We start from the raw sequence: 14,388 nt of genomic DNA on the forward strand, positions 1-14,388 counted from the left end.
GAGTGCATAAAGCAGCATCAAAATAGAGCGTGTATTAATCAAAAAAAAGTGCCAACGGGGGATCTAGGTAAGCCCTTAATGTTCTAAAATCCTAGAAATGTCCTACAATCCTAGAAACATAAAACTATTGAAATATTTATATATATATATATGTATAGAAACTTCAAAAAATAAGTGCTGGAAATAAGTGTTAGAAATATCCTAAAATCCTGGAAACATCCTAATAGAAATGTCCTAAAATTCTTGAAATGTGCTTCAGTCCTAGAAACATATTAAAATCCTATTAACGTGCTAAAATCCTAGAAACCTCCAAAAATCCAAGAAATGTCCTAAAATCTGAAAGCCTGAATACTGAAAGCTGAATATATTACATATGACACTGGTTTTTTATTGCCAAACTATTCTGGACGCTGACCACATTGGAAAATTTTGCTAAATCCTATCAATACATTAATGTTGGCAGCTTTGCCATTTGCTGATTCCTCCATATTTCTGATCCAGACAGATCCAGGGCTGCCAAATCATAAAATATTCCTTCACAGCCGTATATCAGTGTGTATTTTTAATATAACATTTCAACAATGTGTTTTGGGCGTCTAGCTCACCCTGTGTATGATGCCGGCAGCGTGCAGGTGTTTGATTCCACACAGCATCTGGTAGAGCAGGTAGGAAAGCCTCTCGTGGTCCAGCTCCATCTGAATCACCTGGCAGAGGTTGGCATCCATCAACTCCATCACTAGATACCTGCAGGAAAACCAGAGGGTAAAATAATCACACAATACCACACACAGGCAGGTGGACATACACACACAGAGAATCCCATGTACACATGGCTTTTATATGAACTATTTTTGTCAAAAACATGGGAAGAGAGCAATAAGCAACAAAATCAGATATGACCCAAAAATAGCAAAAACTTTAATTTAAGTACATGAAATTACCTTACCTTTTTTTATTGCTTTTTTCGTTGTGTCTTGATATTTTTCCTGAGGTTTTTTCAAAATAATTTTCTAAATCTACTTACATTGTGTAAGCCTAATTTTCAGGACATTTTCTTGTACATTTTGCAAATTTCTTGCTAATTCTTGGGTAATTTCTTCATGTGTTGCTCATTGCCTATTTCAAATGTTTTTTGAAAGAAATCAAGCCAATGTGCTCAGGTTTTATCGGTTTACCCAGTTATTATTTCACATGTAGGTAGCACATTCTAAAAACTTATGTGACAATATAGTATGACTCAAACACATTATAAAATGTAATGTAAAAGGTTCAAAGTTGCTGGTGAGTTATCTGAAAAATGTGATGACGGATTAGTCTCAGATCGTCCTGAACTTAAATGTCACCTAACTATGGATAAGTTTAAAATTGACTTTTTCATCTCTTATTTCCTCGCCCACGCAGCACTTGTTTCCCGTGGCATTTAGGAAGTGACAGTAATGGTTCTCCCTCTCAAAACAGTGATGATGTTATGTTATCTGGCAGCTGTTACATCACCAGTCCCTACAAACCTCCTACATGGAGTCAAGAACTTCTGACAGATTTTAGACATGGAGAAACATCTTGGTAATGGAGTTTGCAGCTAAAAAACTACAACTTCCAGTGGATATTTGCATGAACTGCATGTTTTCATACAACATGTAGGAAAATGAGTATAATACGCAGTAGAAAGAGCGCAAGTAGACATGCACACGTGTATACTCAATTCCATATCTTGTAAAACGGAAATGTGTATAATGCACCGTCATGCACTCTGTAATCCAAGTATGCATTCAGGTATACAAACACTCAGCCGAGTGGAGTGTTCTCCTCCATCCTCTAACTGCATGTTCGCTCCGCAGCCCTCTGGCTATGATTTGTCCAGTTTCCTTTTTAGCTCCAATCAGGCAGACACAGCTCTACAGACACACACACACACACACACACACACACACACACACACACACACACACACACACAAACAAAGCTCTCAGACACACACACACAGGGCTTCGAGAGGATGGCATTAATCATGTTTGTTCCCGTCATACTCCACAAAACCATCACTTCCCCCACATCTCAGTTCAGTGTTCCCCTCTCTGCGACTCCACAGCCAGTTTCCACTCACATGGACGTCTTGTCGACTTCGAAACACATCGGGGACGCTGCCAAATTTACCCCAATGTTCATCTTATTAAAGGCAGCGTACCACAAAGGGAAAAAACTGAGGGATAGATTGCAGTAGCTGCACGCCACCAGAACTGTCATTTAGTAGTTTGCATGTTGCAGATTTGTGTCATGATACCAGATTTCTGTTTGGATCAAAAGACAATTTAATATCATCGTAACTTAAAGGGTAAGTTTGGTATTTTTCAACCTGGACCTCTTTTTTTCATGGGAACAACAATTTCTGAAATTGGTCCAGTATTGCGTGAAAGGGCTGTTGCCAGCAGCCTTAAAACAGGCTACAGTGTAACCACTCTGGGCATGTTGACTCTGTCTATTTACATCCACTAAAAGTGTTTTTGTCACTGATTGTTATTCTTAGTGCCCAATAAAATTGTGGAGAGGATCCCTAAAGAGACAGACTTTTTTGTTAAAGAGTCACTTCATCTTTTTTTTCCCATTAGACAATTGTGTGAAATGTTGTAAAAACTGTTGTATGAATTCCTGAATTATACCAAAAAATGAGCGACGTAACAGTTTGACCACCAAATTCTAATGAGTTAATTCTTGCGTCCAAGTGGACGTTCGTGCCAAATTTGAGGAAACTCCCTCGAGGCCTTCTTGAGATATTGAGTTTACAAGAATGAGATGGAGGCAAGGTCTGTGAACTTTGACCTCCAAATTCCAGTCAGTTCATTGTGGAGTCCAAATAAATGCTTGTGTCAAATTTGAAGAAATTCCCTTGAGGTTTTGCTGAGAGATAGCGTTCATGAGAATGGGATAGATGAATAACCCGAAAACATCAAAAAAATGTCTTCTGTGAAATCCATCTCCCTGCTTCTTGGTGCTTGTAGCAAGAAAGGATAACACACCAACCAGAGATCCAGCTGAGCTACACGAGCACCCCAAAAGTCAGAAAAGGTAATCTAAGCTCCCAGCATGCAACATCCTCTATCGATTTTTACAAACATGCAGTGAGCAGATGTTATTCAGGCTCAGTAATACTCACACATCTTGGAATTCTTCCAGTGTCTTCTGTGGCGTGAATACATTTAAAAGGCCGATTATCTGCAAAAATAAAAAGATCAGTTGTTACTCTACGGTACCGGAAGAGAGAAGAGTGAATGACATCACCATCGGCACCTCTGCATCCCCTGAAAAACTGAAAGGCTCCAACTGCAGCGGCCTGAGCTTCAATAATAAATAACAGGACATTCACCAGTGTGAAACAGCACATAAAGTAGCAGCAGCAGGGAGGAGCGCTGTGGTAATCCACAAGATTTCTGTTTTCAACATCCCCCGTCAGTCAAACAAGCTGCTGTGATTTGAAATGCAGCCTGACACAGCACAATTTCAATGGAAACACGATGAGTAAGATGTTTACTGATTTAGTTACATTTTCCATTTTTTTCCTCAGAGCAAGCTTTGCTCCATCCAACTGTCCTCTGTTACTCCCACTGGAAATTCTAAATTACATTTTGACTGATTCCAACTCTGAAACAACCTTTAAACTCAGATATGAGCCTGAATCCATTAGGAGACAAATCTGTCAAAGCTCATACTTATGTTAAAAAAGACAAACAGAAACATAAGAAAAACACTCTAAGAAGAACAGATCTGGAGCTCTTACGTTCTTGTGGTTGACACATTTCATGAGCACCAGTTCCCTGTAGGCCCGTTTGGCGTGAGTTTGATTCTGAAACGGCCGGCTCAGCTTCTTGATGGCGACGTTTCTCTCCAAGTTGTGGTCATACGCTGAACTGAGGTGAAGAATGGAAGCAAGAGCTTGGTCAACAATAATAAACTGTCAAAAAGAGTAAAAAGAACAAAAAACACCCCACAATATGTTTTTTGTAGCACTTCTCTGTGGCCCACAGAGATTTTCACACACTGATAATCTTACCGTTTGATTTGTTTACTGCTGATTTAACCCCCTGAAACATGCGGAAATGATCCAAAACTTAACGTAAGAAATTGGTTAAAAATGTCTTTTTTAAATTACAAAAAAATGTGACAATTAGAAAAAAAAAAGAAAAAAACTAACAATGAAATAAGCTGTAAAGGTGTTTTAAAAAATGTGAAAATTAGTTAAAAAAAAAAGAAAAGAAACAAATAAGAAAGTTTGAATACTAACAAGAAAAATGACCTGTAAAAAGTACTAAAAAAACTATAAGAAAACTATAATAATTATAATAATTACACATATAGCTTTTCCGATGCTTTTTTTGCATAGCCATTTTTCCATAACATTTTAAAAAAAGTTTCAAAATCTACAACTCTTGTAGTATGTAGTATCGTTCTTCAACCCTTACAATTTGTAAAACATTTTTTACTAAGTTGATAATTAACCCTTTTCCCGTGATTTTGAAAGAAATCATAATACATTGCTCAGTGTTCAAAGGTTAAAATACTTGTGAAAGGTGTCTGAAAGCAGCACAAGAAAAGTGATGTTGTTCCAGGTTTCAAAGGGTTAACAATAGAGGGTGCAGGACAAGACATGAGTCCATGCTTTTGAATAAGAACACATTAGCTTTCTAGCTAATGTGTGTTGTTTAAAGTCTGTGTTTCGTTTCGTTTGGTCTCAGGCTGCTGTCTGGCACTGTCAGTCTAAATATTTATAATCACCCAGCCAACTGCGAATAATCAGAAAAAAAATCACAAAGTATATAAAACTATGTTGCAAAATCCTGAAAAATAAGCAATAATTGTCGCTATGCAACGATGGAGGTATTTCAGCTGAAGGTCAGTCTTGCCTGTCCAATATGGTGGAAACATTGACATATTGCAGCAACAGGATGAAGCAGTCATTGCAGCATCTATTATGTATGACAAAGCGAAAACGCGTGTTCCGGGTCAGCTGTAAATAACTTACAGAAAAATTGCATGCAATAATCCACCTTCCACCTTCTCTCCCCCTCTCTCCGTCAATCTCTCTCGAACTCCCTCTCAAAAACATGCATGTCACAACTCTCGTCTCTGTCTATCTCTGTCCTCAGTTATGACATTTGTGCTACTATAATACATAAAGTTGGCCATTTGCGGATCGGATTCAGGTGGTTCCATCAATAAATTTCCTATTTACAAAAATTTTGAGGATCCCACACAGTTTAGACCACTGTAAGAGATGTGATGTGATAATTATAACAGAAGTTGATATGTGACCCGCAACTAACGGTTTCTGATCTTCAGGTGCATCAGTGTCTTGGTGTCCCTCCCTTGTATCAGGACCAGAGAAGATGGATGATAGAAAGGAACCAAGAGGAGTTCATCATGCTGACCTTGTGTTACGAAAACTGGACCAGGACTATTTGGGACTTCCCCTTTTGGCCATTAATTAAAAACGTATGTTCCAATCAATCCACTGGAATGACGGATATGTAAACAATTCCATCAGAGCGCAATTGATGTGAAACCATTACAAACAGAAACTAATGCTGACACAGACCTGAGTGATCCTGGGGTCCACATTCAAATTTATTTTAACACCCACCTTTCCCTTAATCCTCTCACGTCTACAGAAATCCACCGGGAGCACAACACCACACTGCACTGTCAACAAATACTACATTATGCATCCATTTCTGTGTTGTATGCAGCTTATGCTGATATTATAACGTCTGATCTCATCACTCTCGGAGCCGACGGCTGGTAAAGACTGAGCGCTGCATCAGTCGCTGCCATCAAATGAAATGCAGTTTATTTTAGTCAAACTAATATTTACAATAGCAAGACTTGCTTTCAAATATTAGGTTTTTTTCTTTTGACTCACCAGACGATTCCCTGTGCTCCCGATCCGATGGGTCTGAGGTTCTGGTAGCGCTTTAAAACCATGAAAGTTGAATCGCCCACATCTATACTGTAGTACTCCTTTTCACGCTTATTCCGGTTCATGGTGAAGCCCTGGACAAACGCAATGATTGGGCATCCAAGTGGAGCTCTCAAGACCTGCAGTGCGTAAAAAGAAAGAGAGGTTGTCAAATTTTCGACCACTTTTTATCCTGTGATTTCACACTTTAAAGCAGCTGTAAAAAAATAGCACAATGAACTACAATATCACAAAATTTACACCAAGTGTTTTTAAGTTTTCTATAAAAATTGCCAAAAAATTCAGGGAAAAGAAATAGCCAAAAAAAAAAAGAAAAAAGGAAAATCAGCATTTTTTTTAAACATTACATGTCAACATGGGAGGCATGTTTTTTTTTGTTTTTTTTTAAAGGTAATAATATAAATACAAAATACAGCCATTCAGAGTTGTATGTTGCTCCCCTACTAAAGCTAAAATTGTTTTACAAATTATTTGACATGCCGAGTGGGCATAAATGAAGGAAGAGACGGAACGTGGGGAGAAAATGAAGAAACTTTTGTGGTGAACAAATAAACAAAAACATAATCAAAATGTTGTCACATATTGACACATATTGAAGCCATGTTACATCATCAGCTACAGAAAATAAATCCACCAGGATGTTACGTCAATGTCATTTGATTTATGACACACAACAAATTTTCATGATTTTTTCTAATCTTCACTTTTTCAGGCCTGGAAAATGTGACTATGAAATTCCATGACTTCTCCAGGTTGTCCATGACCATGGGATCCCTGGTTCATTATTATATACAGTCTATGCCTTAGCATCAAAGCCAGTAAAACAACAGCTGATGAAACGTTGAGGAACTGCTTCTACTGTGGATATGTCCATCAAAAAGCCCCAAACTGCAGGTGGTCTGGCTTAGAAACAGCTTATTACCTCACCACCTCAATCAGTTAATTCATTTAAACACTACTAGGGCTGCTATTATGTCGAAACATGATGCAATTAATGTGAAAACCTCATCTGTTTTTCCCAAAATGCAAACAGGTCATTTTTATTCCATAAAGAATTGTCAGTGGTGGTGATCAGCCGCACTGGAGTGCAGAAATGTAGCTCATGTGTGCAGTGGTACAGTATAAATCTCCTCTTATTGCCGCTTCATCAGCTACAATGGCTAGTATATAAACCTCAAAGGTCTGTGTGATGGAGTGATGATCCAGGCAGAGAGAGTCAGAGGAAGCTGGGTTTCATGCTGCATCTGAACCCGACGAATCATTAGTGGAATTTGGGACGTTGAGCTGAGGCGGTCGGCTTTGTGATGATGGCTGTAAGTTCCACGGACCATGACCCGACCTCTGGGTTCCTCTGAGTACCACTAACCATCCCCTCTTCCTTTCAGTATCTGTTAGAGGACGAGGCTTTTCCTTCCTTTTGCTCTCCTCTACGCTACAATTATCTTCCTACTCGGGTACTCTTGAAACCTCTGCTCCTTTTCTTCATTTTGCTTTCGCTTCTATTTGTAATGCTGGAGTCAACACCACCTTGATGGTATCCGACTCAAAACACAGACCAGTTTCAGGGTTCAGACTATAAACTTGTTGGTTTGAATCTTGACATTACCTATGTTGTTTTTTAGAGACACAGGAAGTCAAAACTGATCTTTACATGAGCTCAAATGCTGCTCGTATTCCCCCGTGCCTCCTCCTCTCTTATACTTGTGTTTTATCCTCCCTGCTGCTTCCTTTCTCTGTCTCCTCTCCTGCCTTCTTCTTTTTGGCTCTGATCACAGCATCGTCCTCTCCCGCCTGCTGCAGAACCCTGTTAACAGTCTGCAGCTGAGCCACACCGTGCCGACGCACAGAGATGAACAAAAGGTTCACAAAAGAGCCTGAACTCAGTTATTTTATCTTACAGCAAGAGACACACAGCCGAATGTATCAAGAATATGGCCAAGAATAAGATATGCAAGCAAACAAAAATAAACATGATATTTCTATAGAATCAAGAGCTCACTAAACAAATTCACCTAAAATAGTGTTTCACTGCTGGAAAGATGGTCTTTTCATAGAATTAAGCTGTCTACAGAGAAGAAAGATGTGAATATTAATAGCAATAATGTGAAATTGGTGCTTTATGACCAGAGAAAGCAGAAAAGGGGCTGTGGTATTTGGTTTTGCTCAAGATATAGCAAACCTACAACTACCAGAATGCACTTTTGACACAGAAAATAACATAGCGGCCCGCTGGAAACAAACAATCTCGATTTACAGCTGAACAGTACACTAAAACATGTTCCTACAAACATTTGAGGTAAGAAATAGGCAATGCAGAAACAGAATCTTGGTTGTTATTTTATCAGCACTGCTTAGTTTTACAGTACAGCAAACAGTATGGCGCCCACTTTCTGTTCATAAACTCTCACTACTGAAGCTAAACTGTGCTCAAACAACCCAGAGTATTTTTCTTTTAGTGTAGAATTATGATGAGTTGAGACAGACCAGGGTTTTCCACACTTTCGTTTGTTTGTGGCGGCCTGCCACGACCAAAACATCTGCCGCCACTTGGGTTGCAAATTGTAAGCACTTTCCTTGATGGGTTAATCAGTAAAATTAAGAATTGATTGATCGATATTTGAAAAAAAAGCACAAAAATGACTGACACACAAAAATTTTATCATCAGTCAAAGCTCACAGCAACATATGTCATGTATTTTGACAGGAATTCATCGATTAATATTGACACGTTCAATTAAATTCTTAATGACTGATTAATCGATCATTGATAACTGTTACCACCACGAGCTGATGATCTATTTTTGGAGCTGGATCATTCATAATTACTGTACAGTTGATTGCACCTCGCTCTCAGAGCGTACTCACAAGGAGCAGCAGAACGTCAGGCGTAGTGAAAGTGAAAGTGAAACTCTAATTGCACTGATTCCAAAAGTTTGCATTCACTCGCCTCTGAGGCAGCTGCTATTCTCATTTATCGATCTGATCAGCTCTGACCGGATCAACTGATCAATTACCCACCTGGCTACTCAAACATCACAAACTACCGTTGAGGAAAAATAAAAGCATGTAGCGCTCCGCCTGCACTGCATTCACTGACCCACAAATTTAGAGAGCAGACACAGAAAAAAGATATATGATATATGAACACCTGGGCTAAATGCAGAGTCAACAATGGATCTTTTTTGGCATGATTTAGACCAAACCAAGCAAAATCTGTTTGTGTTTACTTCCATACTGTAGCGAAAGCTGCAAGAATGTATTTGCAAGATGACTGCTGTAACCTTGATATATAATTTTCTAATGTCCCCACATTTCCATATTATCGTCAAATCTTTGGATGGCTCCACCCTGCAGCAAAAATGTCAGCTTCATTTGCCAGCAGTATCTGGCCGCAAAGGGACCAGAAATAATACATAAGCAACTTCTATACTGCTTTTCAGAAAATGTCATTCGGTAAATCAAATAAAAGCCACGTTGGAGAGAGAGTGTGCCCTCTTGTCCTGTTCTAGCAGGCCTGTTTAAACACTGCAGAATGTGTGTGAGCTGCTGTTTGGCTTCAGCGTGCGCTGTGACATGATTTTCTCTCCCATTTGAAAAACAGAACGGCAGATATGAGGGTGACTGTGAGACTAGAGGATCTGTGGCTGCATGTGGAAACGGGGCTGAGAGATGTGACAGTGTGTGTCAGGCTGTCAACCCAATTCAACGCTTAGTAGGCTGAGAAACATACATGTGTGCGCCCCCGATCACACAGTGTAATACAGCCAGAGCTGCACGCAAGTGAAATATGTTAGACTCTTTTGATTGCCACTCAGAATGAAATTTAAGACAAAATCTAAGGACGATTATATCCAAATTTTTGGTATAACATAAATTAAAAATTTGATTATATAAGTGAAGTGTTGAAAAGGCAAAATCTTTTTTTTTTAGAAAGGAGCACATAGAAGACAATAAATAAATTATATTTTAGTAAAATATTTGGTTTACCAACCAAAGTGGGAAATATCTGGCAGTGTTTGGCCAGTTTTCTTGACGATTTTGTGTTTCAGATTCCGCTGCCTGGATTCCCATCATGACGAGTTTAAGACGAGGAATTCGGTACCTTATTATTAAACAGAAAAGTAGATGTTGCCAATTATTTTGAGATTCAACTATGCAATGTCAGAAAAAAAACAATTTATAAAATCCTACTTCCCATGTTTGAGTATTTTCTCAAACTTTTGAGATATTTAATTCAAGTCATTTTAATACAAATTAAGGCCTCATTTTTAGACTAATAAATGCCTTTTAAGACCTTTTAAGGATCCGCAGGAACTCTGCCTCTTTCAAAATGGAAATACAGTCTCTGACAACCTGACAGAAAAGAACAGATAACTGTGTCAAAAGTGTCAGGTGCCGTTTTTGTAAAGGTGAACACACATTCGTCTTGGCAATGCTGTCCAGATCTACACTGGTGTCTTCCCCAGAGCTGTCCATCACACTGTGTCTCCTGAGAGTCCATCTGTCTCTCACCGGCTAGCACAGGTCTGTTCACTCTGAATGCAGTGACTTTACTGTCCAGATTATATCAGTGAGGTTCAAGTTATGTGGGCGACCAATATTGAGTTCACCAGCAATTTGGGACTTTGATTTTATCTTTGCATCACTTACACTGAGCCAAAGTAATGGCTGCTGATAAGAGCCCATAAGGGCACACTCTGTGGTAACCATTAAACAATTAAGGTAATAAAGGCAATGAAGGCACTGAAGCATGTTTATGTTGTGCGTGTGTGTGTGTGTGTGTGTGTGTGTGTGTCTCTTTCATTCTGTGTCCCCTCTCTAAATTCAGACGCTTCTGCGGGTCTGTGAACACAGTGCAGGAGGAACTTCATGAGTTTGTTTTTCCTCAGCAGGAGTTTGAGGAGTTTGAGTCTCTGGTTGGAAAATTAACTTTCTTGTTTTCTTTTGCTACTGTGTACTTTTTATTGTTTTCAGATAGTAGCAATTTGGTTGCTTAAAATATTCCTTATTGTTGTGTCTTCAGGGTTTCCCAAACATTCACTTATTACTGCCGACACATACTGATTTTATACCCTTACTCTGGGCACAGACGCAGCAGCAGAACACTAGGCACAGTGAAAGTGAAACTCAGCTGTTACTGGCCTTGGTTCTTAAAGTTTGTTTTCACTTGCCTCTGCAGCAGCTGCTCCTGTCACCCATCGATCTGATTTAGCTCTAACCGGATCTACGATTCAGTCCCACCCTGCAATTCAAACTCCTTAAGCTGCTGCTGAGAAATAAAGGAACTCATGAAGACTTCACAGTGGCTACGGCAGTTATTTTATACAGTCTATGGGTAATACCATGCCTACTTAAAGACCCATTTGGCCAGGCGGTGGAAGAGACAAAGTTCCATCCAATAAAGTATGCAGAGTGCAAGAGACCAGTCTCAGCACCAGCAAATACACCCATCCACTGGAGCATGCAGCCAGGCTTGCAGAGAAACACCCCCATTACAAACAGTAACTTTACTATGTGCTTTCCACCCCCTTAATAAACAACTCACACATGCTGCTGCCTTTTTATAGGAACATGCGGTATGTGTTTTGATTTACATTGATATGAATGTAGATTTTTTTTATTCCTCATACCAGAGTGATTTTCTGTTTGCAGCTCTGACAATTTGATCAGGTTCTTCTAGCACTTAGCTTAAGGTAATCTTAAACAACAGGAATCATTGTTAGTGTCATCAAACATGACATACATGATCAAATGTACTCGTAAACCTTAACAACGAGAGTTATTTGAACAGGCTTAGGTGTCAGCACAAAACATATTTGCACAAAGAAAAAAAGCAGCTAATGAAATATAACATCTTGCAGAAAAGGATTTAAACATGATCCAAAGGTGTGGAAAGACACAAGCGAGTGGTGACTCTCTCTCAGAGAAACTGTCTTTGCACTCACCCATGACTGTTTGAACTGTGGCATGCTGTTGCTTTATTTTGACAGGGCTGATCCTGGCTGCCAGTTTATGGCGGAACGACAAGCACATGCCACAGTTTGACCTTTCTTTATATCAAAAATTCACTACACCTACCAAGGCATGTTATGCTGGTAAAAGATGACATATTAATGCAGTGTGGATACAAAAAGTCACTTGTTTTATGGATTTTTGGCATAGAATGAAATAAAAAAATTAACAGCCAACTGTTAAACCACTGAGAAAAATTAAAATGATCTAATGTTCAAAGATTAAATGAGCCCAAAATCTGCCAGTATCAACTAATGGGAGCTCCAGATATGACTGTGGGCTCATCATGTGTTAGCCAGCACCTATGATCCCATCTCTGTGGGCAACCTTTTGGTGCAGGAATCAGATTTCTTGGTGCTTTTGGCTGACCACTGCTGTTCTCTTGGCAGGTTGTACAGAAAACATCACTAGCAATGTGCAGTGCAGTCTAGGAGCTACATCACCCAAATGCGACTGCAGGAACATTTTTAGGGAGATGGTTTGATCAGATAATTCTAGTAAACATTGTGAACTTATTATCACTGATGATATTATGGATTACAAAACTTGATAAGATATATACTTCGCTGTTCAAAGGGTAACGTCAGCATTTTTCAACCTTCACCCTATTTTCTCTTGTTTTTGTACCTATGTGACTAACATAATCTTTTTTTTTTTGACTGGTCCAGTATTAAGCAATAACACTACAGCCAGCAGCTGTGAAAAAGGCTATTATGTAACCAATCAGGGCATTTGTGCATCGTCAACATACGTCCACTGACAGTGTTTAGGTTTGGTTTTTTTGCCACTGACAGGCTCAGATTGGTATTTTAAGTGTCTTAAGACATGGAAATCTTGTTAAAGATTATTTTTGTTTAACCAGAAACAGCCCCAAAATCGCAATAACCAAACCCACCAGAGTCGATTCAAATAAACAGTAATTTAATCACTTTAAAACACACTTCATTCAAAGTTGAAAGAAACAAAAAATAAAACTATAAAAATTATAATATAAAAAATAAAACTCACAAAAAACATCTTGGTCATTCTTGTAATGTTGGAAGACTAACCAACTCTAGTGTGGTTTAAATAAACCCTTGATTTACATAGTCAGATAAGAAAATATGCTGACTCTTTACACGCTAAAATTAGTGTTTATTTTAATGGGGGCTGTTGGGTTTGGCGATAGTGTTTTCAGGTCTGTTTGTGTTTAAATAAAACGGATCTTGTGAGGGCTGGGCAATAAAATGATATAGGTAATGTCCTTGATAGTGATATAATAAATGTTCAATAAACCATGCATGCCCCCATAGAGGGGGGCAGTTATGCACCTTTAATGCCCGTGAGAACCCGCCATTAACCAGAAGAAGACAGTGAGAGCGTCCAGCTTTAGCCAGCCATGAATGCATAGGGCACATTACAACAACATTCAACTCACACATAAAGTTATATTTTAGTTTGAATGTTTGACCATGGATGACCTGGCACCATGACTGAATCCTCCACATAACATTAGCGACAGTAGCTGGATGGGCCGACTCATATAACAGTAATGGTGAGTTAGCAAGTTAAAGTGACTAAACCGGCTATTTCATATTATATGACAAAATGTGACTGAAGGTAATAATGTGAATAAAACTCTTAGACATTTCCTCATTTGTAAACTTCCGTCTTTTGTTACAGTTTTGATGGAGAAATGGCAGAAATACAAACTGTCATTGTAAAAGTTATACAAATAGTACAGACCACAATTGAGATTTTAATTTTAGTTATTCCATTTACATTGTTAACTATAACACTTCCAAAATATTTTAAACTCATGCACAATGATTTTGGCATGCTCATTATTTTATTTAATGACATTATTTTGATTTAAATTGTTTTTAATCTCCCTCAGATGTATTAGTCTGCAAAGCCCCAGTTTGGAGAAGCAGTTTGGAGTCGGACACAGAAGCTAAGCAATGTGCTGCTGTGGATGTGTCAGAAAGTAAACATATTTTATCCACCTAAAAAAATAAAAAATCATTATCAGGTTGAGTTACACTATATTAAGAGTATTTTCACCGCTTTACCTTAACGTCAGACAGCCCGTTCCAAAAGTAAAGTCGTCATCATCACTGAACACAAGAGCTGCTGGTCTACCACTGCTTTGATTATTTACTTAGTTTGTGTTATTGTGCAACTTGGGGGTATCTGAACAAACACTTTTAAACGTCATAGTCACACAAAAACACAAACAACTCACTGATCAACGCAGTGGCAGACCAACAGCTCTTGTCTTCAGTGGTGTTAAATCTCTGTTTTTCTCAGTGGAATCTGGCTTTGGAGGGAGCAATATAATGGCCTAATTTTCCTGTTGGAAATCACTTTCTGACATCAAAGTAAAGCAGTAAAAATATTCTCAATATAGTGTACAAAAAAAGAGAAAA

General features: G+C 38.7%; 1 protein-coding gene across 1 annotated transcript in view; it reads right to left on the reverse strand.

Moving 5' to 3' along the window:
- The window catches only part of mapk8b (mitogen-activated protein kinase 8b), a 39,722-nt gene that overhangs the window by 23,777 nt on the left and 1,557 nt on the right, over nucleotides 1-14,388 (reverse strand). The window contains 4 exon segments of the mRNA XM_042507940.1: nucleotides 606-744; nucleotides 3,152-3,210; nucleotides 3,773-3,902; nucleotides 5,912-6,087. Of these exon segments, the coding sequence (XP_042363874.1) occupies nucleotides 606-744; nucleotides 3,152-3,210; nucleotides 3,773-3,902; nucleotides 5,912-6,033 (450 nt within the window). The 5' untranslated portion in view covers nucleotides 6,034-6,087.

This window comes from Plectropomus leopardus, chromosome 19 (genome assembly GCF_008729295.1).
Source record: "Plectropomus leopardus isolate mb chromosome 19, YSFRI_Pleo_2.0, whole genome shotgun sequence".
In the NCBI taxonomy this organism is placed as follows: domain Eukaryota; kingdom Metazoa; phylum Chordata; class Actinopteri; order Perciformes; family Serranidae; genus Plectropomus; species Plectropomus leopardus.